The sequence below is a fragment of the Embiotoca jacksoni genome, unplaced genomic scaffold (genome assembly GCF_022577435.1).
Source record: "Embiotoca jacksoni isolate LCO1_2020_lvr unplaced genomic scaffold, fEmbJac1.0.p SCAF_15, whole genome shotgun sequence".
NCBI classification, from domain to species: Eukaryota; Metazoa; Chordata; class Actinopteri; family Embiotocidae; genus Embiotoca; species Embiotoca jacksoni.
In genome coordinates, this window is record NW_027185285.1 from 3,156,386 (window position 1) to 3,178,845 (window position 22,460).

General features: G+C 41.7%; 1 protein-coding gene across 2 annotated transcripts in view; it reads right to left on the bottom strand.

The window, feature by feature from the left end:
* col5a3a (collagen, type V, alpha 3a) overlaps nucleotides 1–19,440 on the bottom strand; it is a 46,071-nt gene extending 26,631 nt beyond the window's left edge. The window contains exons 1-11 of one of the 2 annotated variants that reach the window (XM_069148861.1): nucleotides 19,209–19,440; nucleotides 10,577–10,741; nucleotides 10,001–10,214; nucleotides 9,379–9,541; nucleotides 4,719–4,841; nucleotides 2,850–3,254; nucleotides 1,900–2,019; nucleotides 1,676–1,792; nucleotides 1,514–1,567; nucleotides 1,362–1,403; nucleotides 947–1,009 (exon numbers count right to left, since the gene is read on the bottom strand). In XM_069148861.1, coding sequence (XP_069004962.1) covers nucleotides 947–1,009; nucleotides 1,362–1,403; nucleotides 1,514–1,567; nucleotides 1,676–1,792; nucleotides 1,900–2,019; nucleotides 2,850–3,254; nucleotides 4,719–4,841; nucleotides 9,379–9,541; nucleotides 10,001–10,214; nucleotides 10,577–10,741; nucleotides 19,209–19,293 — 1,551 coding nt within the window. In that variant the 5' untranslated portion in view covers nucleotides 19,294–19,440. The remainder of the gene's footprint in view (nucleotides 1–946; nucleotides 1,010–1,361; nucleotides 1,404–1,513; nucleotides 1,568–1,675; nucleotides 1,793–1,899; nucleotides 2,020–2,849; nucleotides 3,255–4,718; nucleotides 4,842–9,378; nucleotides 9,542–10,000; nucleotides 10,215–10,576; nucleotides 10,742–19,208) is intronic. The other variant, XM_069148862.1, reaches the window with a different exon arrangement.
* Between the last annotated feature and the right edge of the window lie 3,020 nt (nucleotides 19,441–22,460).

Below are 22,460 nucleotides of genomic sequence, written 5' to 3' on the forward strand. Positions count from 1 at the left end.
TAATTGCTACATGCTACAGTTTACAACTGTTCCCTAAACGCCTCCCATTAAAGCCTTTGCTAGACTCTACAATGCCCCGATGTTCCCTTGACGCCTCACGTCAGTAGACACTCGGTAGCCAGCTGCACATAGAGGAGCCTCCAGTCACTGCAGTGCCAAATTTCATTGAAAGTAGTGAAATAAGATTTCCAAGATTTACCTAAAATGAAACTGAGTGATTTTATGTATCTGGGTGGGCTGCCAAAGTAGAGCATATGTATGAGAAACACTGTCTTGACTGACTGACTGACACTGATGAGATTTACTATTGAATAAAGGGAGCAAAAGGGATATGTTAAAACCAAAAATGTCTTTTCTAGTCCATTTCAGTTTCAAGATTAAATTTATTTGTTATCTATTTTAATATAATTGATGAAGTGATCATTTTTCTTTGCATTTGCTCCTTCTGTACTTGCTTTCTGAATTGAGCAACATTTGCCAGGTATTGTTTCATCATATTTAATTTCATCTAAGAAATTTAAAAAGGTTTGTATGTTTGTCATCGGTGCAGAATCTGAATTGTCAATAGCTACTAAAATATGTACAGAAACTGAATGTGAGGAGCTTGCAAGCCATAGGGATCTGTGTGGTGAAAAACTGCCCTCATCATCTTTGCTGAAACAAATTGATAGAAACCAGCAACAACCAGGAAATAATGGAGCATCTGTGATGGAGTGTGTTCCATTGTGATGAATCATGGACAAAAACACTTTTTCAAGCCATCACACACACACAGACACACAAAATAAGATAATCAGGTCACATCTGTCCCTGAATTCCAGCAGGTTCAGTACAACAAACCAGGATATGTTTCAGTTCTGTCCCTCAGGTAAAGAGGTCAAACTGAGGTCAAAACAACCCACTCAACATTTGGCTCGTGAGAATAGGTCCTATTAGCCACACTCACCAATTCACCAGTATCTCCCCTGGGTCCCGGAGGGCCTATTGGTCCAGCTGGGCCAGCAAGCCCCTGCGGAGAAAACGTTCACAGCACTCAAACAAGCATCAAGGAACACTGCCACGCTGCAGTTTAGAAATGAAATGTTAATCACATTTTAATCCTCCAAATGCTTGACAATAATCCCTTTTTATTTTCTTTATGTAGCTTTGAAATCTTCTTATCTGCTTATTTGTAATGATGCAGTGGTCACTTCACGGTGTGTTACAAAAATACCAACCGGAAATATCATCACAGAGGCATCACTGTGGTGCAAGGATGTATTTTGGCTGTTCTTTCCTGAAAGAAGTCTCCAAAGAAGCTACAGTCTCATCTTGATGGCAAACAACCAAACATCTGGACAGTTCAGACTGAATTGGCTTACCTCTGGCCCTGGTGGGCCTGGGGGTCCTTTCACTAATGTACCCTAAAAACAAGCACAGAGAGGATATAATGTACATTAGGAAATGATCAATCCAGTCCTGTGCTCATAACTGAAGCTACTAAACTATTCATTAAATGCTTCTAGCTGCTCACCGGTTCAATAATAGCGTGCTCTCCCTTCTGGCCTTTCTCTCCTCTGACGTTAGCCTGAGGAGGACAAATGGATGAAAAGATGCAGATGGTCAGGAATCACTTGACACAGGCAATTGAAAACATGACCACTCCCTTGATGTACGAGTTCACCTTGAGACTTACCTCTCCTTCCCACGTCTCTGCTCTCTCCCGCTCGGCAAAGTCATAGCCGTTGTCGTACACTTCATACTCTTCGTACTCTGCCTGTGTGTCATTCTTGAAATCATCATATTCAAAAACCTGTAAGAGAATCATAACTCCAGCCGTAACAGGTGTAGCGAAAACCAAAATACCTCTCTGTTTCTGTTCTGAGGTGAAGACAAGTCTTAAATTAGCGTTTAACCTACCTCATATTCAGTAACATTCGGACCCACTGTTACTGTGGAAACTGAGAGATCATCATAGAGGTCTGAGTAAAGGTCATCTGCATACTCCTCCACCACCGGCTTCTTCACTGCCGTGTCCTTCTGCAGGCCAACACACGGACTTAAGTGAATCATAGCAAAAATGAACCAGGGGACACTGAGCGCTTCTCTGTGGCACACAGTGCCTCCGAGTAAAAGCACATTTTCTAATGTACAATATGAATGTTAGCAAAACAGGTGGATTTTATGAGAATGTGTTGGTTATCCGGAACACAGGCTGACAGGTGTGCAGTTAATTACAATGCTGCAGTGTAATTAGCAAATGGACTACATCGGATTCATGTAACAGCATGGCAGAGACTGCAGCAGCTACAGACACAGCATGAGCACGAAAAATGTGTTTACTTGGCAAATGAAATAGGAATAAACATCAAGGAGACATACAAAAATATGACATGTTTATTGCTGTGGGATGTTAAAAATTGTTTGAATAAAAAAAAAAAGATATACAGTTGTTGTGGTATGTTCATAATAGCATATGTGGTGTGATTTAAATGATTTAGCTGGCATCCGAGCAAAATATTCATATTGAATGAACTGCAATCCCAATATTCATTGTTTAAGTTTGCATACTGTGTTAACCATGCATATCATGTTTTTTGGATATACAACTGTATAGTGTGGTCTGCATGGACTCCATAAAAAGGCATGTAGTGAAACTATCAACTTTTTATCAGAATGCATTCTTTATGTTTTCTGGCAGGGATATGGAAGAGGTAATGATTAGGACGGTGCTGGTTAGTGGTGGTGAGCAACTGGAGAGATGAGAGGAGGAAGAGGTGCTCTCTATGGTTAGGAGGTATTAAGGGAGTGATTGGTTAGAACTGCAGATGGTCGGAGGAGATCGAGGGTCTACAGGTAAATTTGTCTACCTCCTCTGTAACCTTTGACACAGGCATTGTGCTAGGTACCACAGTGGGGGCCTCGGTTGTGAAGTCAGGTTCATGTGTGGGCATCTCGACGGTCTTGTCGAACCCTTCATTGACAGTTTGTAGGGTGCTCTTAATTTCTGGCAGCTCTGTGGTCTGAAACGGTTCCTGCGATTGATACTCAGGCCGTGTTGTGGAGACTCTGAGAAAGCCGTCCTCAAGACCTTCCTCTTCGCGTTTTTTCTTTCTGGATCCCCTCTTGCCCTTGCCCTTGCCTTTGCGCTTGCCTTTAGAGCCCTTGTCCCGCTTCTTTTTGTTCTTTTTGCCTTTCCTGTCCTTTTTGGAGACCTCCTGTGGTTCAGCTGGCTGGTCGCTTTGCATCAAGGCATCAGACCCAAGTTGGGAGCTCTTTTATAAAAACATTTGAATGTAAGATGAGGGCACAGGTGGAGGATGGAGGAAAAAAAACAAAACACTGTTGTGAATGAAAACACAGTAAAGGAAATAGCCTGCTTCAGGAAAGTCAAGCAATGTGTTACAGGTCCTTTGACAACCTTTGTGGGTCAGACACCCACTGTGATTCCCACTGAGCTGGTAATACCTAAAGCAAACTTGAAATGAGAAGGAACAAACAAATACAGAGTTGCTTCCTCTAAGTCAATGTGGAAGACATATTTACATGTTGTGTCAGAGGTCACCCTGTCTACGATCCTACAAAGATGCTAATTCTTTATGTGCTCTGGCAACTAAGCAAATATGGGCTGTGTCCTCCTCCAGAGTGATGTCCGTTGCATGTCAGTGGTGTGAATGGACTCTGGCTGAAAGTGATGCTGAGGGCCGAGTCTGTGAAAGTCATCAGTGACGTGATTTAGATCCACTTGTAAACAAGATCAGTATTTAAGGGGGAGTGATGGGAAGTAGGTCAGTGGGGTGACAGATGTTAACATGTGCCGGACTCCGAGTTCATTGCTCAGCTGTAGTTCTGTCAAAGCCAGCTGGATGACGATCGAAATGTCCTCACATTGTATTAATGAACTATGCTGGCACACCAAGTTGTTTGCTGACACATATCTACGCACATAAGTATCCACACATGTGAGGAGGGATTCATGAGGCACATATGCACAAAAAATAGACACTTAAAGAAGATGTCTAAATGTTCAGTTAAAACTCTCTATTCCTAGAAACCAAGCCGCACGCACGCACGCACGCACGCACGCACGCACGCACGCAGCTGCCTCACTTCTTCCTATCTCTATTTGTCATACACCACCAAAGAAACATACAGTAATTTATATATCCATGATGGATTAATTTTTTATATATACACTTTGAGAAAAGGAAGAGATATTATATCACATTTGAGTAATAGGCTTCTGGCTGTGTGTGTGTGTGTGTGTGTGTGTGTGTGTGTGTGTGTGTGTGTGTGTGTGTGTGTGTGTGTGTGTGTGTGTGTGCGTGTGTGTGTGTGTGTGCGTGTGTGTGCATGTGCGCGCGTGCGTGCATGCGTGTGTGCGTGTGGTGTGTGTGTGTGTGCGTGAGCGTGAGTGTACACCTGACCTTAAAAATTGTCCATTGCTGGCTGCATTTGAAAGAAGACACTTCTACTTAGACTGATGGCCTATTAATCTCTCAAGTCTCTTTTTGCAAACACTCAAACCTTTTGGAACCCATAGCTCTATTGACATAGTTGTACTTTTACTGTCTTTTACTGAATTAAAATTCTTTGTGTTCAAACCAAAACACAAACCATGTCAATGCAGTTATAACATGAAACCTAAAACTGTGCTCCATATTAACTGTGTATAAACTGTACAAAATTTCACGTTTTGTTTCATGAGGCATTGCCTCTTCTTCAGTGGCAGTACTGACCTCCTGCAATTCCAGAGCTTTGCTGTCGTAGGGCAAATCAGAGTCACAATCTGGTATGTAGTTTACACAGTAGCTGGCGGCAGCCTGGGAGTCCTCCAGGATCAGTAGTTGCTGGATATCTCCCTGAAAGACAGCAGAAAGCAGACAGAGAAGAATCACCTCATTAGAGCACTGACAGAAGCATACAGCAACTGCTACTGCACAGTGAAGAGGCCTTTCAGAAGGACCAGAATACTGAACATGTAACAATACACTACAACACCACAGATGCAATGAGAACAACAAGACTGGCTGCATAGCTCGATGTAAAGCAAAGTGTAATACAGAAACATCATCAAACTGCTACTACTAGTACAATTGCTCCTGACTATTGCTTCTTTGTGTTCCCTCAACTCCAGGAGGGGCCTGACTGGGTACATGAAATTAGTCAAAAAGCTCTCTCGCCTCCTTGTCAGGACCTTTATCTTCCCATCATGCCCTGGAGGCACAGCCAGAGTGTATATACAAACATGCACAGAGACAGCCCTGCTACACCCTGCAGCTCTGGGCCAGGAGCCTCGGTTGGCTCTAGTGGCCTTACACTCAACATCACTCTTGTCTTCTGCCCATAGGATATATTACATAATTCTCTGTAGTGCTCGAAAGCCTAGAAAATTAATTGATTTATCATTTAAAAGAATGTTAAGTGACTCATTACTTAGTCATTCATCAAGAAAAATACCCAACGCAATGCTTTAAATATTAAAATAAAATAAATATTACATTTTAAGACAAAAATAACAACAAAATACTTTTTGGGCTCAAATAAATTGTAATGGCTATTTGTAAGAATTTTTTGACATTCTATAAGATTAATAATGAATAAATAAAAAAAACACAAAATAATTACGTAATAATTATGAGTTGCACTGCTAATTTCTGTGGGACTGAAGGCAGAAAGTAATTCAGTACAGACAAACTGCAGGCAGCCCCAGAGCCCAGTGTTTGACAAGGTTTGTGATTAAATTAGCGATACGAATCTATGTAACTGACAGGCTACTGCAAACATATTGTCAGGTGAAATGTTGTCCAGGGACAGCTGGGCAGCCATTTGTGATAAATTAAGTTAGATTAACTGCTCGATGTTGTGGTAATTATAGTCCCACTGTAAACTCTTTAATTAGGCTTTAGCGGCCAGAGGTGAAATAAATCCAAACATATCACTTCTCCGTTACCCGTCTCTAGGTCGCATGTCTTCTAATACAGCTCAAATCGTGCTTCATCAGTATCGCATGTCTCGATCACTGCGCACTGTAAAAAACTGTAAACCTGGGAATGACTATTCAAACAGTCGCTTATGCTTTAATACGTCAAACATGAAAAGAGTTGTTATCCACTTATCCTTTTTTTTCTTCCTGTTTTGGCCAAAAGCCAATGTCAAGCAAAGGAAATGATTATGCTCTAAGGTGAGCAACAGAAAGAAGGAGAAAGGCAACAGGGAGTTAATCCAATCTAATCCAATCTCAATTTGAGATCAAAGGCAATGCTTTCACAGTGAAGTTTTCCTGTTTTTCTTGCCCAGCAGGTGCACTCGCTTCTAGAAACACAGAGTCAAGTGTCGCCCAAAATGTGTGCACCGCCATTCTCCATTGAGGCTGAGGCAAGGACATCTTGGGAGGACATGTGAGGATGTGTGGAAAAGGAAAACACCTAAGCTCAAGCCACATGTCACATGGGTCACAAACATCTTTGATGAGGCCACACATGGCTCTGGTGGTCAAGACTCATTAGTTTTCCAGAGTGACCTCTTTGCTTTCCCCTGCTGCCTGTGATAAGGTGCGTTGTGCCAGCTAGCCAGCAGTCATACAACTTCACCAAATCACAAGTAACGAGGCTTTCTCTGAGGAATTTTCGACTTTCGCCTCAATTTCTAAAAAAAATAAGCGAGCCAAGGAGCACCTGAAAGTTTGTCACAAACAAGCTCAACATAATGAGACAACATTTTGATGCTCCTCGTTTGCCTAAAGTGCAGCAGATGCTCACGACTAACCAAAAACATCAGACCACCATCAGACACAAGTTATTACTGAGGCAAAATATGACCAAATAGGACCTTGACCAATTCAATATGCTTGTGCAATGTGTGGGGTAAACTGATGTGGTTGCTAAGTACTCCAAACAAAGCTGCCCTTTAATGACATGCTTGATAAGACATTGTTTCAACATGTCTGTACCAGCGAGCCAGAAATATTTCTTGTTCCATGTGCTAATTGAGACAAAAAGGATCTGAATTTCCTAACAAACAAATGCTGGGCTGGATCTTATCTAAGCAGTCAGCGTGTTGGCAGCGCATACATGGGGCACACAGCAGCCAAGAAGGAGCGCCACCAGACTTGATGTTTGCTTTACTGCAAACGCAAGCATTGTGTTGAGTTTGAACACCAAACTTCTGTAGTCATTTGTAGGCAATCTGGAAGCAATAGAGACATTAGTGGCTGACCACAGTCCCCTTGCTCCCACGCTGAGCTCCCACGGTGGGAGAACTGGTCCGGAACACTGGCCTCCTCCCCCAGAACCAGGGCCTGAGAACAGCGACCCAGAGGTCAGCCCGCTTAATTTTCCTCCCCATGGCACCAGCCTCACCCGACGTGTACAACACTGATGCTGGGGGCGGCTGCAGCCCACGTGGCAGCACACAATGGAATTAATCTTTTATCATCATTTCTATCGATAAAAAAAAATCTAAAGAGCTAGAGATGATTTTTTTTTTTTTTTTTACAGAAAAAAAGATTTAAAACAGATTAAGTGCAGACTTCCACACATGACCACAACAAGCACATGAATCTGACTAAAGGATGGATTTGATGAACAGACAGTCTGAAGGGTATTAGTCATCACCACAAATTTGGTATCATCATCATGACTCTTCAAATAGAATGATAAATAAGAGCATGGGAGTGTTTTTGGAGCAAAGCCAAAGATTAAATGGTCTCCCTTGCATCTAAAAAGGGAAATTTATAGAGCACACAAGGAGACACATTTCTTAACTGAAGTGGGATATAAAGTAATTTAAAAACTGGAGAGCCTGTCAGTGTCTGTGAGGGGAAGGCAGGAAGGGAGTGGAGACTGACTTACAGCATGGAGGGACAACTGAGGTTAAATTAGGGCATAGGGAAGGTGAAGGTATTGTGTGGATGAGGTTAGGGAGGTACCAAAAGGCAGTAGGTGTTCACTTGTCTGGATCAAGCACATCCGTTTCCCCTGAACATCAAGAGGTATGATGACCTCTACTTATGCCAATAAGGAGTTATAACAACCATCCTCCCGCACTCTCTTAAGTTAAACACAGTCTTTCTTTTTGCAGACTGTGGGAGGATGGTAATTCCTCTGTACTTGACTGTATACCTCATCTTATGCCTCTGTATATTTCTCCATTTTTTTTTCCCTTGCTCCACTGCTGAGCAGACACAGAGCCCCGAGGGTATGGCAGAGGAAGGGCTTGAGCCGATCTCTATTTCATGCTGTGGGTGAGAGATTTAGAGTGGAACCTCATTGGGAATGACAATGGAGCAGGGGTTGCACTTTGCCATGGGAAGCACAGAGACTGACTTGTGGCAATAAAAGGTTACAGCACTGAAAAAGAGGGACTGGAATCACTCCCAGGGAGAGATTGATTTTTCTTGCTTTTCTTTTTGCCACCATTTTATTGATAGACATGGGGACATATATCTAAATGGATTAAATGATCTGAACTTTCAGGCAGATGCATCCTGAAACAACTTAAGCAGTATCTTTGTCTCTGTGCCTGCTACTCTGTGATAAAAGCAGTCACGAGAAGCAGGTATTTGTCCTGCAAGAGGATGAGTCATGACCAAACTACAAACTCCCACAGCCGGGCATGTTTTAAATGTTCAAATGCACAGATGGCCAGTCGGACTAGCCAAGAGATGTATGCTAATATATCCAAAAAGCAAAGAGAATGTGTTATTTCTTGGCTTTGCAATGGAAGTGATGAGACTGGGCATGTCTGAACAGCATGTCTCCTCCTCCCCACTCCCTCTGAAACACCTAACCTTTTTCCCCTCACTGCTTTGTTCCTGCAGCACTTGATTGACAAGGGACCCCTGTCACCCTGTGGCCTCTGTGATTTAAGTCTTTTCCTAAGTACCTTTAAAGTCAGGGGTCAATGTTCCACAGTGTCAAATACAGTTTGTAGTCAGCTAATATGAACATTTCACTGACACCAAGGTATACTGTATAGATTATATACAATACAAGCTTTTTGGTTTTGTCTATTTGACAATTGGTGCAGCATGAAAAGGTTATTTAATCTGACAAACAGCGAACAATCCAAAACCTTATTGCTTTATTCATCTGGCCTGCTGCTGACTTGTTCAGTGCCCCGTCAGATGATTCTGCTAATATGCATTGTACTATGTTACCCCAGTGAAACTTGATCGCCCATGGTTTCACAAACTAAACTTAATCACTCAGAGTTCACAAAATACATACTCTAATTTACCTCCTTTGTCTACCTCAATACAGAGATGCACAAAGAACTTAGAAATAATTGTATTCTCTGGCCACAGTACGTGAAGAAACAGAGTTGGATTGGATAGGATTATGATAAAACACTTGATTATCTGTTTTCAGACATTTCTAGACTTTGACATAGCCCTACCTCAAATACACCTTCATCCAGCAGCCGTGTCCCAAACACTGTGACCCCCTCAGTGCTGACCACAGCATCGTCCCCTCGCAGCAGATCCAGGGTCTCAACCCTCTGACAATCCAAGTAAAGGGTCACAGTCTTGTCCTGCACACTGTAAGCTATCCTGTGCCACCTGAAAGAACAAGGGGGAGAGAATTAACTGACAGTTAAGCCTGGGAAGGGGGGAGTACTGTGAAAATGTAGTAGCGGAAGTATTTTGTGAAGATACAGTACATCTGTCAGCAGAATCAGAATCGCAAAGAGCTGTTTCACACCTCTTGCAAGTCGAGCTGACCACAGGTGCCTCTGAGTATTAGACACTGTGGAGGATTGATTTCTTTAACTCCTCTGATCAGATCGAACCATTGCATCAAGTACTCCACAACCTTCTAATTCCCTCCAAGGACACTCAAGGTTTGGGAAATTTATAAAATGCACAGTTTTATCAATATCAATTACAGAGTGCTGGTGGATTTGATCTATTGAACACAGACATCAGTTACTGTGTGCTGTCAAATCAACAGAATGATGGATGTTAAATTGCAGTAACATCTGGTCTAATAGAGAAGCTATAGGCCCTCAGACTACCCACTTTCCATCAGCCAGGTTGATCTTCTTGAAGATGGGGTACATTTGTGGTGTGGGCAGCCCATGCTGGTCCTCATACAGGAAGACAGGCGATCGACCCACTTCGAGCCCGAGCTGCTGCACCCCTTGGTCATCATACACTGACAGCAGGAAGAACTGGGAGCCCTTGTTAGCTCGTATGGTGGCCATCAGGGAGAAATTCTCAGGAAATCTGGAATCTAGGAGAGAGGAGAGGAGAGGAGAGGAGAGGAGAGGAGAGGAGAGGAGAGGAGAGGAGAGGAGAGGAGAAGGAGTTGTTAAGTTTTACAAGAGAGAGCTCAGCGGGGAGCCGACATTTTTATAACATGCAGGCACCACCCGCTGCCAGTGAGACCTGTGTAAAGATAATAATGATGAAAAGTATTGCCCATGAAAGAAACGAGTACCCAGGAGGAGGAGTGAAGGGAGCTGAGTAATATTTCTTAAGGTTTTACTGAGAGAAGAATCTCTTACAAATGTGACACTTTTGAGGGATTTCTGCTTTTTTTGGAAATCCTCAAGTATTGAAAGGCTATTCTGTTTTTGAACAAAAGTCCACTACCAGGGAAGAACTGTTTGGTGGGAACACTGAGCTGGATCTTTTTGATCTTGTAGGCCAAGTCCGTCTTCTCCACGTCCCTCCTGCTGGTGCAGATACCAGCCTCCAAAGACACCCCCTCCATGTTCTCTGACAGCTCCAGAACTCGCAGAACATCAATGGGATCAGCTGGGGAAAGAAAGAGAAAATTAACCATCTGTGCATAGCTACAATTCAGTCTCTTTAAAAGTACTGAATTCCTACTTTGTGTTTATTCCTGTTTCTAGCATCTTATTCAAAACTGTAAAAATGATTTATGATAGGGGGCAGCTCGTAGCAAATGGCAGCAGCATGCTTTTCAACTTGTGAGTTGCACACTTAAACTCTGCCAGTGAGAAAGCAGTTTTTCTGTCTAGCTCAGTTAAGTGCTGGTTGTTATCGAGCTGAAGAGCAGGGTTTAGTGTGGCTGGAAGCTGGTTTTAAAGTGTGGAGCCTTCCTGCTTCCTCAGAGTCGGAAGAGGCGAGCTCCTCTGAGATGTGGCGGCAGGTGGCCAGGCTTCGGTGGGTGTTATTATAGGATAGGGGTGGTACACAGTCTAACCCATAATCCTCCAGCAGCACACCTGACAGCTGACACCTGCACACTGCTCACCCTGCACCATGCAGCCAGCAACAATATGTCTGCATCTCATGTATCACAATTTGATAAAACTTCACTGGCATGCATAAGTGCATCAGTGATTCATGTATTCTCACAGATCATAAGCCCTAACAAGCCAGCTCATTTTGTAATAAACCTTCAAAACCAATTTTTCTGACAAGCATGAAAACTCTTGAAACATTAATTTATTGTTTTTTTTATTTTCATTTCAAGCCAGAGAACCTGTCTCACCAATTGAGAGGGATATTTTTTGGTATGCTAATACATACATTGTCAAATTATGCCTATTTGCAATAAGCACATCTGTTGCCCCTGTAGATATGATGTTTCTCCCAGGAGAAGGTTTCTCACATTACAGCCAGCCTGCTTTATTTGCAGTCTGCTGTTCATGTTATTAGATGTTCTGCTGATAAAGTGCTGCCGTGAGCATTAGCCAGGATCAGAGATTTGTGCTCCCACCAGCTGCTGAAGCAAGCCACTCAGCACTTAGCATTCCAGGCATCTGAAATGAGGATCCTAAACCCAAATTGCCTCCTGTAGCTATTGTTGCTCATACAGAGCTCGCCTTTTATTCTCCTTGTTAATTAAACATGTGGAGAGAGTTCACCGCAGCCCAGACATGGCTTGCAGAAAAACACAGCGTTACATTTTATGGCATTATTTATTTGCAGACTTCGTTTATTAAAAAAAGCTTTGAGAGCTTGCCATCCCCGTCCCCGAGCGTGGCAACGGGGTTGTGAATGGGTTAAACTATGAATTATAGCCAGGATCAAACAATGGAAAATATAAAGTACAGCTCTAAAGGTATTCAAGCCCTCAAGATTTAAACTTGAAATTTACAGAGAGTAATAAATAAGCCATGTAAATTAAATAATGACAGAAGTTGCTGGACTCTAACAACCGAAACCTTGAGCTGTTATATGTAAAAGTGGTGCCAATAAATGTTCCCCCACCCACAGTCATTTAGGATCATTTTCATAACTGCTCTATTTATCATGACATAACACCAAGAATTAAATGTCAAGGGATAAAGTATCTATCGACCTTAAAAGATAACAGCCTGGTCACTCACACTTCGATGAAGAATGAGGATATTGACATTATCAAATTTTTGCACTCTAACCTGGTTTACAAGTATCACAAGTAGATATTTTTTTTTAAATTATCTATTTTCAGTGTGCAATGCAATAATGCAACTGTTTTTATGAGAATTTCATTGAATCAATATTTTTTGTCTCAGGGTTGGATATGGTCAAGTAAATAAAATAGTTTGACACTGGTGTTTCAATTCACCATCAAAGGGAATGGGTTACAAGAAGCACTTTGTAAGATTTGCGTTTAGTAATTCACCAAAAGGACGAGCCGCATCCTTGAATGCCCCGACCAGACAGAAGCAAAAGACTCTTGTGCTCTTGTAGCAAAAGGTTAAATCTTTATTAAATATGAAAGCGTCTGCATTTCTGTCAAAAGACGTTATTCTTAACAAAAGTTTACTTTGCAATTTACATCATGTCTGGGACCTAATCCTTAATGTTTGTATTTCCCTGGATTGGTGGAGTGTCTCTGTCCTTTTTTAATCCCAAGTGAGCTCTTTATAGCTCTGCTGTGGCCTTGTTTGATTCCTGACTGCAAATCAATTTCCTTTGGGATAGCAATGCTGAAAGTTTGTTTTTTAGTCAAAGGTCAGAATTCAAAACTCTCTCACTCACTCTCTCTGTCTTTCTATCTATTCATGCAGTTCTCTCTATCTGTCTCTCATTCACGCTCCTGCACAGGGCTCAAGAGACATCATAAAGTAGCGATGTTTGGAACAGTCTGAATATTGTATTCTCAACTAAAGCAACGTGGGTTTAATTATACAGGATTCTTGAGTTTCAGTCAGCCCATCCAGAACAGCACCTGACAAAATGGCCTTTATACACGCTAACAGCATTAACAATCATTTCATTTCAGACCATCCAAAGATGCTGTGTCAGTGCACCCCTTCAATCTCATATAAAAAAAGATTTTTGCCTTCACCACTACGAGTTTTAAAGCTAACTGTTGCCCATTTCTACACGTTTCAGCTACGGGCTGACAGGAGACTGCTGACCTTTGACACTCACAGAACAACAGAGAACTGTCAAAATGCACAACAATGCCACAGGGAGAAATCTAAGACAAGCTCTCCCAAAAAAGAGACTGCTTTCCCAATTATCTGTCAGTTCAATGTGCAGAGAACAATAAACACCCCACACCCATGTGTAAAATATACTACTGATGGATAAATTTGGTAAGCTGAATCATAGGACGTGGGAAAAACCTAACAAGATGGAACCCTAATAGCTATTTTAACTAGTTGGATACAAGAATGACCCCAATGAAATACAATAATGTCCCTGTAGAGTATCCTCTATTTCACTATTTCATCATCCCTGATATTGTATCAAGAAGAAAAGCCCAGAGTAGTGGAAGGTTGCCATGTGAAGTCTTGATCCATAGAACAATCAGAGAAAGAATTTGATCTGTTCCCTGGTTTGGATCCATTTATGTCAATTTGAGTTAAGCCAATTCCTGCAGCTTTCTTACCTATCCTGCAGCACTGACTGTCTGAACAGGTTTTGCTTGCATCTTATTAGGCTTTGTAGTAATTATGTCCTTACCTCACCCGTCAAATTATGTTACTTCAAGTGAGACTCTGGAAGAGTGGCCGAGCATCCAGGGCACAACATCCTCGAGAACACTCGGGTATGGCTACTGATAAACAAAACTGTCGGCACCACTTAAAGTTATGGCTCAACATATTTGAAATAACATCATCGAATCTCTCGGGACTGATGACTCAGGGTGTTTTCCACGCACTTAAAGGTCAGAGTATTTGGGAGCTGGAACATACAGCGGTTTCACAGACATCCGGCAATTCTTGGGCGAACAGTCAGAGCTAAAACGTGCTGAACAGCATGTACACAATAAATCACATAAACACATACAGATTCTAAACCATAACACTCTTCTCAGGCTCCCCTTTTTCTTCCTCTTGTGTTGTTATCTGTGAGACAACCATGTCTGCCCACCAACAGTGACAGGCACAGACTTCCTGACACACCAACTCTCAGCTCGGGCTCTATCCCCTGGAAAGGCCACCACACAGTGTATCCTCTCTGTATTGTGTGACGCTTGACACAGTCTCTCCGTGCCCTGCGGTCATACAACTCAGCATCATTTCAGTCATACATGGACATAATGTCTTCTCTGTGCTTCTAAACCAAATGTCTCTGAAGACATTCTTCATGACTCACACCACCTACACTCACAGCCTTGCTTGAAAATATCCCTCTCTCAGACACACACACACACACACACACACACACACACACACACACACACACAGTGCTACACTGTCAAAATCTGTTGCATCTGGGAATTGGGGGAATTTTAACAAGAAGTGAAGCCAAAAATTAATCTGGGCAATGGGAACTTCCAATATCTTGGGCCACACCCTGAGAGAAGAATACATTTAAACAGACATTTAGACATTTAAACTTTGAATTACTGTTTGGAGATGTGCACACATCTTATAATAGATAACAATGACAATACATGACCATGTGCCAAACATGTGCAAGCAGAAATACACAGACAGTATTTGATCAATTTTAAAAGGATGTCTTTTTCTCTCTAAAACCAGTTTTTTGGAATTTCCACTCTCTGTCAAAACTACTTTTGAGAGAGAATTTCTTCACAAAACAATCCTAATGGTGACTAATAATGAAACAATTATGACAGATTCAGTGGAAGTGGTCAAATTGATACAAACACATTTTCTCCCAGGCTCTGAGAAGAGTACCCTATAATCTAATTAGGATTTGGTGTGACCTTTTGTCTGGGTCACCATTGTGTGTGAACAAGAACACTATGAGATGAGAAGAGCTAATGCATGCTGAGCTGATGGAAATTTAAACACATGCACAGGCAAATAAGATGGAAACAGTCACTATGCACACAGTCACACCAGAAGGAACAAGCAGTCTGCACACACTGTTTATATGTAGCTCAATTACATGGAATCCACAGAGGGAAATTTGGTGCTCTGGGGTTCTGAGATTGTCAGAATTTCTTCAGAATTTGATATGTTGCTCATAAGCAGAGGTACTTCAAACCTTGGAAAGAATATTGCAAATATCCGTAACAGAGGTACATTTTTGAGACAAAGTTTAGTTGGTCTGGAAGTTTGCAATAAGTTGATAGTCAGATATGTTTATTGCTCTGAATGTGCTTTGTGGTTGAGTTTGTTCTTTGAGTTATCACTGATTTAGGAGCAAGTCAAGTTAGCGGTTGTGCATATAAATACAGGGAATGGTTTTTTTAACAGTCTGAGGAGTCATGGATTAGGAAGTCATATTAATAAGAGGCAATGAAAGCAATGGTAAAAGTGACCAATAGGGCCTGTTGTTAGGTCTTTGATCGCTTTCAAGCATGGAATGTGAAACATCAAATTACCTGTAATTCCCGCAGTATTAATATTTGTATGATAGGTGAAAACCCAAAAGTCATAACTATTGAAAATATTCAAATGATTTAGCATTTTACTGAGTGATCTGCTGAATGTGGGTCAGCGGCTATGTGCTGTTGTTGTGCTACAATGCCCATGTCCTTTTGGTGTTGAAGCCGAAGGATTCTACTGGAATCTGGTCACACATTTCCTTCCAACTCACATCAACACCACATTCTTTAATCTCCACAGTTTGTTCTGCTCATGTTTGCTCACGGCATGATAAGTCGACAGGCCAAAAGCTGCTTGGCCCACAGAGAAAACACCTGCCCCTCAAGGCCCCTAACTGGACAGACGCTCCACACAAACACACACAGAAACACACAAAGTATGTCTATACTTGTGAGGACTTTCTTTGACGACAGGAAATCCATTCCCTAATTATAATCTCCACCGCATGCCTAACATTGGCCCTTAACCTAGCCTGACCCAATTTCTACTCAGTAAACTCCCTTAAAGAGCTAGGAGGGACAGCAGGTCCACAGAAATTTGGAACATAGCACATCACACCAACAAATACAAGTGTGCAGACACCGTTTTGAATGGACATATAAAGCATACACACCTCAGGCACAGAGGATTACCCAGATAAACGACATGCACACGCACACATGACCAAGCCCATTCAAGTTTCAACCCCAAGCCATCATTTAGCCTCACAGACATAACACTGAGGCTGCTATTAGGGAATGTAACCAGAGTTGCCAAAATCAAAGCACAACACTATAAGCTGCACACACATTCACGCACAATGTCTAATACCATTCTGTGCACATGACCTTTGAGTTTGTGCTTCTGAGGGTAATTTTTAATTTAATTTAATTTAATTTAATTTCACAACAACCCGTGGTTCTGAATTTAAGACCAAGATCACTGTAGTTTGTAGTCATCCCAAAGGATGCTTGGTGGCTCAGAGAGGTTAATAAATGAGGATAGCTATTGATTTCAAGAGTCTAGAGATAGCTTTGGTGGATGTGCATAGGATGGACGACTATGATAAAACTTTTGTGAGGCTCATAAACACGTGCTAAAGATGACATGGAAGGGGACGTTGCAAAGAAGTCCACTCCTCTGATGTCTGCTCATTGCAATTCCACGGGAAGAATCTCAAAGTGGTCCTACAGAAAGCTGCTGAGAGCACTAAGTGATCAGAAACATAAAGCCGTAGGAGCCTGAGGGGAAGGGGGGTTTCTGCAAGCCAGATGTGTGTTGAATACTATAGATTGCAGTCTGGTGCCTAAAAGTGTTTGAGCATCATTTCTACATATTAAAGACTTGGGGGGATTCCAAACAGTTTTACCTCATCAAACAGTTTAAGAAGCACTCTGATATGACAGTTGCAATAACAGCAACTAGGGACAGACATCAGCATATCTGACGCTTTAGATGTTTAACATTACCATTAGAATAACACAAACTCTCATAACAAAAGAAGACACTAGAGCTGTAATGTTCCTTTTTTCCTATTCTCTACTCTGCTAAATTCATCTGCCTATTTCATTTGTTTTCATTTGCCACTAATTTGTTGTGGGATCAAAGGCGAACAAGGCTTGCTGTCTTCCTTTGGGAGTCTGGTGCAGGATTGGCAAGACGGGATCAAACGGGACACAGTGAGGGGGCTGTATGCACAATTTCCCCCGTCACAGAACCAGTTGAGGATGAGGCCGGGTACATGCAGGAGGAGGGAGATGATGTGAACAGAGAGATAAGGCATAAAATGAAAACAAACATTCCTCCGCTTTGAATGGAACAGAAAAAGAAAAGAAAACTGAATGAAAATGTGTTGAGGCAGAAGAACAAAGGATTCTAAGTGAAACTAACTGTGCACGTGTGCAAGAATGTCTCACTTCCTGTAAACATGACTACAAAGTGCTCTCTCATCTCTGTCGAACACACACATAGAAAGCATATGGGAAAACATTCTTTCACTGTAACACACACACACATATGCATGCAAATATTCACAGACTCAGAGACACAAACGTATTATCAACCACATGTGCAGATCTGAGACTGCCATATCAGCACCGCTATATGTCCCGTGCACTTTTAAATCATCTGAGCCCCTCACTTCACAGGCCGTCATTAAGACGACATTAGACATTGCGGCCACTGTGCCACTTGAATGTGATTAGGTCGGTTGGCTCACTTCCTCCTGCCATCGTTTTACAGTGTTTGAGCCAATGAATTCCAACAAATCCTGGCAGCCACAAAGTGGGTGCATGTGGAAAGCCACGAGTGGAAATGAAATATTATTAAGTACTTCTGATGACCACAGGGCTAACTCCTGCTGTTGTGGCATGTCACTCCATCACAGAGTCAATTAACTGCAGCACCTGCAAGGAAGTAGTCTGCACCAGTTACTCTGACATGGCCGTAGGGCATGGAGACCTGTGTGGGTGACAGATAGCAAGGGGGGCAAATGACAAACTGTAACTGCTTGTTACTGGCCATCTTGGCAACAAGGAAGTCTTGAAATGGCTGCACTTGAATTGAATGTGGATGCCTGGGCAGATGTTGAGACCAGAAGTTTCCTCCTTGCAGGTGGATTATTGGAAAATGAGTCGAATCAGTCCACTTCTACATGTAGTGTAATGGGTCACTTAAGTTACTGTGTAGAACATGAGCAGAGGCAGCAGCCTGCAGTAAAACATGTCAAATATTTAAGTGTGCCAGAATAATCATGACTAAGGCAGTAGGAGTGTTAGTGCTAAGCGCCTTCACTTAAGACCTCTGTGAGCAGAGGGCACATTAAACAGATCCATGACAGGAATTTTAATCTACTCAGTTATTTCAGTGTTCAGCCATTCACCTCTTTCTCAAGCCAACGTTAAACCTTTTCACAGTAAACCGACGCCGGTCACAAGCAAACTCAAACATGACATCATGGTCTCCTGAGATCTTTCCTGAGATGGCACACCTGCTGCAGGAAGGACACACTCAAATCAAAACCTTGGAAAGACGTGAATATTGAATTAATACAACTGGAGCAAAAAAGCTGAGTCAATCAAAATGTGCCCCCTGTGCAATGACACGAATAATTGTTATGTAGCGATGCATATGCAAAACTTATATAATAAATTTGCAGACTTCTGAAACGTTCCGACAACTTCTTAAAGTAATTTGAGCCAGATTACAATTTTAATCCGAGCCTGAAGCGACTCCGTTGGACAAGTAGCAGCATCACCAAAAACATTCGCACAGATTCAAATCACAGATATCAGCTATACACACCAGCATCTGAAACGAACCTGAAAAGACAGAGTGGAAAGATTATGCCTTTGCGCTAATAACTTCGTGTTGGCAGGGGGCCGAGGGATGCATGAAGGTGCATGAAAAAAGTCAAGTAAACTCAGAAAGAAGAGACAGTGCTTTGATCAGGTTACAGAAGGCACTGCGTCGACTTTTTTTTTTTACTTATAAACTGCCACCCGGGCATCTGTATTATTTACTTGATACTTTACCGGCTTGATTCGTCGTGACGTGAAGCAGAATAAAAAGAAATAGTGGCACTCTCCTGCGCAACCTGGTCCTTATTAAATGGTCCATCTTTCAAAGCGGGAACCCCCGTCTGCTTCCACAACTTTACACCGTAGAAGCTCTGTTTGTTGGGACTAGGCAGCCATGCGTGGAGAAAAGAAGAGAAACCAATCTGTAGTTCCACTTGGTTGGTTGTTGGAGAAGTTTTGTTGTGGTGGCTCCTCTCAGTTTCGCCCTGTCCCTCTCATTCAATTTCTCCCTCTCCCCATCACTCCCTCCCTCTGTCCTCCTCCTCCGCCTCTTCCCTCCCATAGGACGGTGTCCTGGGACGCATAGATGAGCGGTTCGCCTGCAGAGGACTCCATCGTAAATCACGTTTATTACTCGAGGTAATTTGTTAGGTCTCACTTCTTAGGCGTTGTCATTACCAACAAATGTGTTGTAAAGCACAATGGCAAACTCGTAACCTGTCAATTTGTTGTATTTTGCAGATCGAGTAATGCAGACTTCATTATCCACCAAAACTGAAACAAGACAGCACAATCACAAGATACACGATGTTTCAGTGACTTAGTCCTGTGATTTTTTTTTTTTTTTTTACCATAACAAGGAATATTTTGAGTATAATTGTTATGAAGGTGATGAAAAAAAAAATGGCAGTAGCTAATTAATTATTGTTTTGTGGCCAACACATTCCCAGGTTACTTTACATGTAGTGATCAGAGGTTTGCCTAAATTATAGAAGCTGATGGATCCAAGCTTTGAACTTCACAGCAAAGAGTTGGCTGAATACTCATCAACGTTACAACACTTGACACTCCTGGCCAGTTCATAAATTATTTATTATTATTTTTTTCTTCAGACCAGGACAGGTTATCTCCTCCATCAGTCTTAGCCCAGCATTACAGCAGAGTTTCTGTAATGTTTGTTCAGCCTGGAGCTTGAATAGTGTGAGGCTGGAGGCTGAATGAGGTTGCTGACTGCTGACGGTGCAGGACCAGTCAGCTTGATTAGTTCAGGAACCGGCACACCTGGCTAGAAGCCACTACTTGAAACAGTAAGATATAGTATGACACAAACACACGCAAGTTTCAATTTTAGGGGTCATCCCACCTTGTAAAGGTCTCTAACTTAAATCCACTCAGCAATATAAGGTCCCTGTTTCGATATAGAAGCATCCATTCTTATTAAACAAAATACGGAAAAGTCGTATTTAAGTGTTTCTCCACTTTGTAAGAAACACACTTTTACATAATATCAGCTGAACTGGCAGAAAGCAATTACATACGATCTCTTAAGGGAAACTGCTGACATGAACGGGAGGAAATCATTCATTGATTTACATCACCTACTGCTTGACACTGCAGGTGATATTTGTCCCAGTCATCTGCCAAAGTTTAGACCTTACAGTATATAGTCAATCACTTATGGAAGCTCAATATTTCTTGCCAGAACTCTAAATAATTCCAAGAGAACTGTATTCAGTTGAGACATGCTCTAAGATAAGACTTGTGAAGACCTTGTCTAATTGGAAAATTATCAAACGATAATGCAAGTCCACGCTACAACATGCTTTTGTAAAGTAACTGGGAGATGAAATCCCTGAGAGCACTTGGAGAAAATGAGCCAAACCGTAATATCTCAAGGGAAAAGAGTCTCAAACCACAGAAGAGAAGAAGTCCGTCCATTAAAGGCTGCAATGCTGTCTTTTTTTCTTTTTTTTTCCCCCAGTGGTACTGTTTCATATTCAATCCAAACCAAACTGTCACCCGCCACAAATTATTAAACACGAGACATCGTTGACCCACAGACCATCGAAAATATGTATTTTTTTTCATGGTTAAAAGAATAATGTCAATCAGTTTTAAAAATCCTCCTTCAAATTTGTTGAGATAAGGAACTTTCTAGGAGAAAAAGAGATACATTTCTTTAGTCTCAAAGGAAGTAAACTGTAGGAGCACATGTGCAGGACTGGATGAGACAGAAACGCCGAGATGACTGGACAGAGGGAGGTTGATCTGGTGGGTAAACAACGGACCCCCTGACCTCCCACTGTGTCCCTTCTCAGTACCAGCTTAGCTAGCCTGAGTAAGGGCCACATTCCTAGCAGCTTTTAGCAGATAGTTACTAAGAGTCCAGTGGGTAGTCTGAGCTGTGGGTGAGAAATATTTCCAGAGCATGTGCTATGTACCTTTGTCCAACTACTGAACCTGTACAACTTACAGATCATTTGAATTTAAAGACACACAAACAAACAACAATGTACAAATGTACAAATAGTCTTTTGACTTAAATTTAACCTAACATTTGTTACATGCAGACTTTGGTTTTCTACAAGACATATGGCAAACATACACTGATTGCACCTGGGAACCCGCACATACATCTAAATTATTGACAACATTATTGACAAGACAATGATGTGAAAGAAAATAGTAATTACATTTTAAGTCGATCCATTATTCTTGTGTCAGTAGCTCCTGAACTTTCATTAACCAAGAGGGTTTTATAAATCAGCCTGAGAAGGATTATTGTCAGGTGAGTAGATGATCGTTTTACAAGTTGATACAAACACATACATGTTGCTAGAAAAAGCGCCGTACATGCAGAGTGACCTAAATTCATGCTGGCGGTTTCTTTATCCAGATAATCAATCAGCAGAAACCAACAAAGCCACTTTATATTTATACATTACAATTAATGTGGAAACACAGATAATAAATTATACTCCATACGAGCTTTGACATGTTAGAAAAAAAAATCTGAGATGAAAATTAGCAGGAAATGACTTAAGGATGTGTCTCTGTTTTCATTTTAGTTGCATATCATTTTCATTTTATTATTCTTTAATTCCCCTGAATTATTAAATTATATTTACAGTATTGGAGTTTGGTGTTTATCCCAAACACATGGCATTGTTTTACAAATTGAAGTATCTTTCTCCCTCTGCAGGTCATTCTGTGCTGATAAATGACTGTGGAGGTAACTTATTATTTAATCACCATGAGGGTGGAAGTGCCGTAATCTATCATCACCTTGTATTTTAGGTCCGAATGGCAAACCTTAGGATGCAGCAGATGGGCATTTAGGATTAGAGACCCTAAAATGGGCTTTCACCTAAGTCTGACTGCCATCTGCTCCTTGTGTGGGAGAACAAGCCAGAACAGGACAACAGGCAAACTATCAGGAAGAAAATGTATATGAGCTTTCAGAAGGAGGATGCGACCGATTCTTTC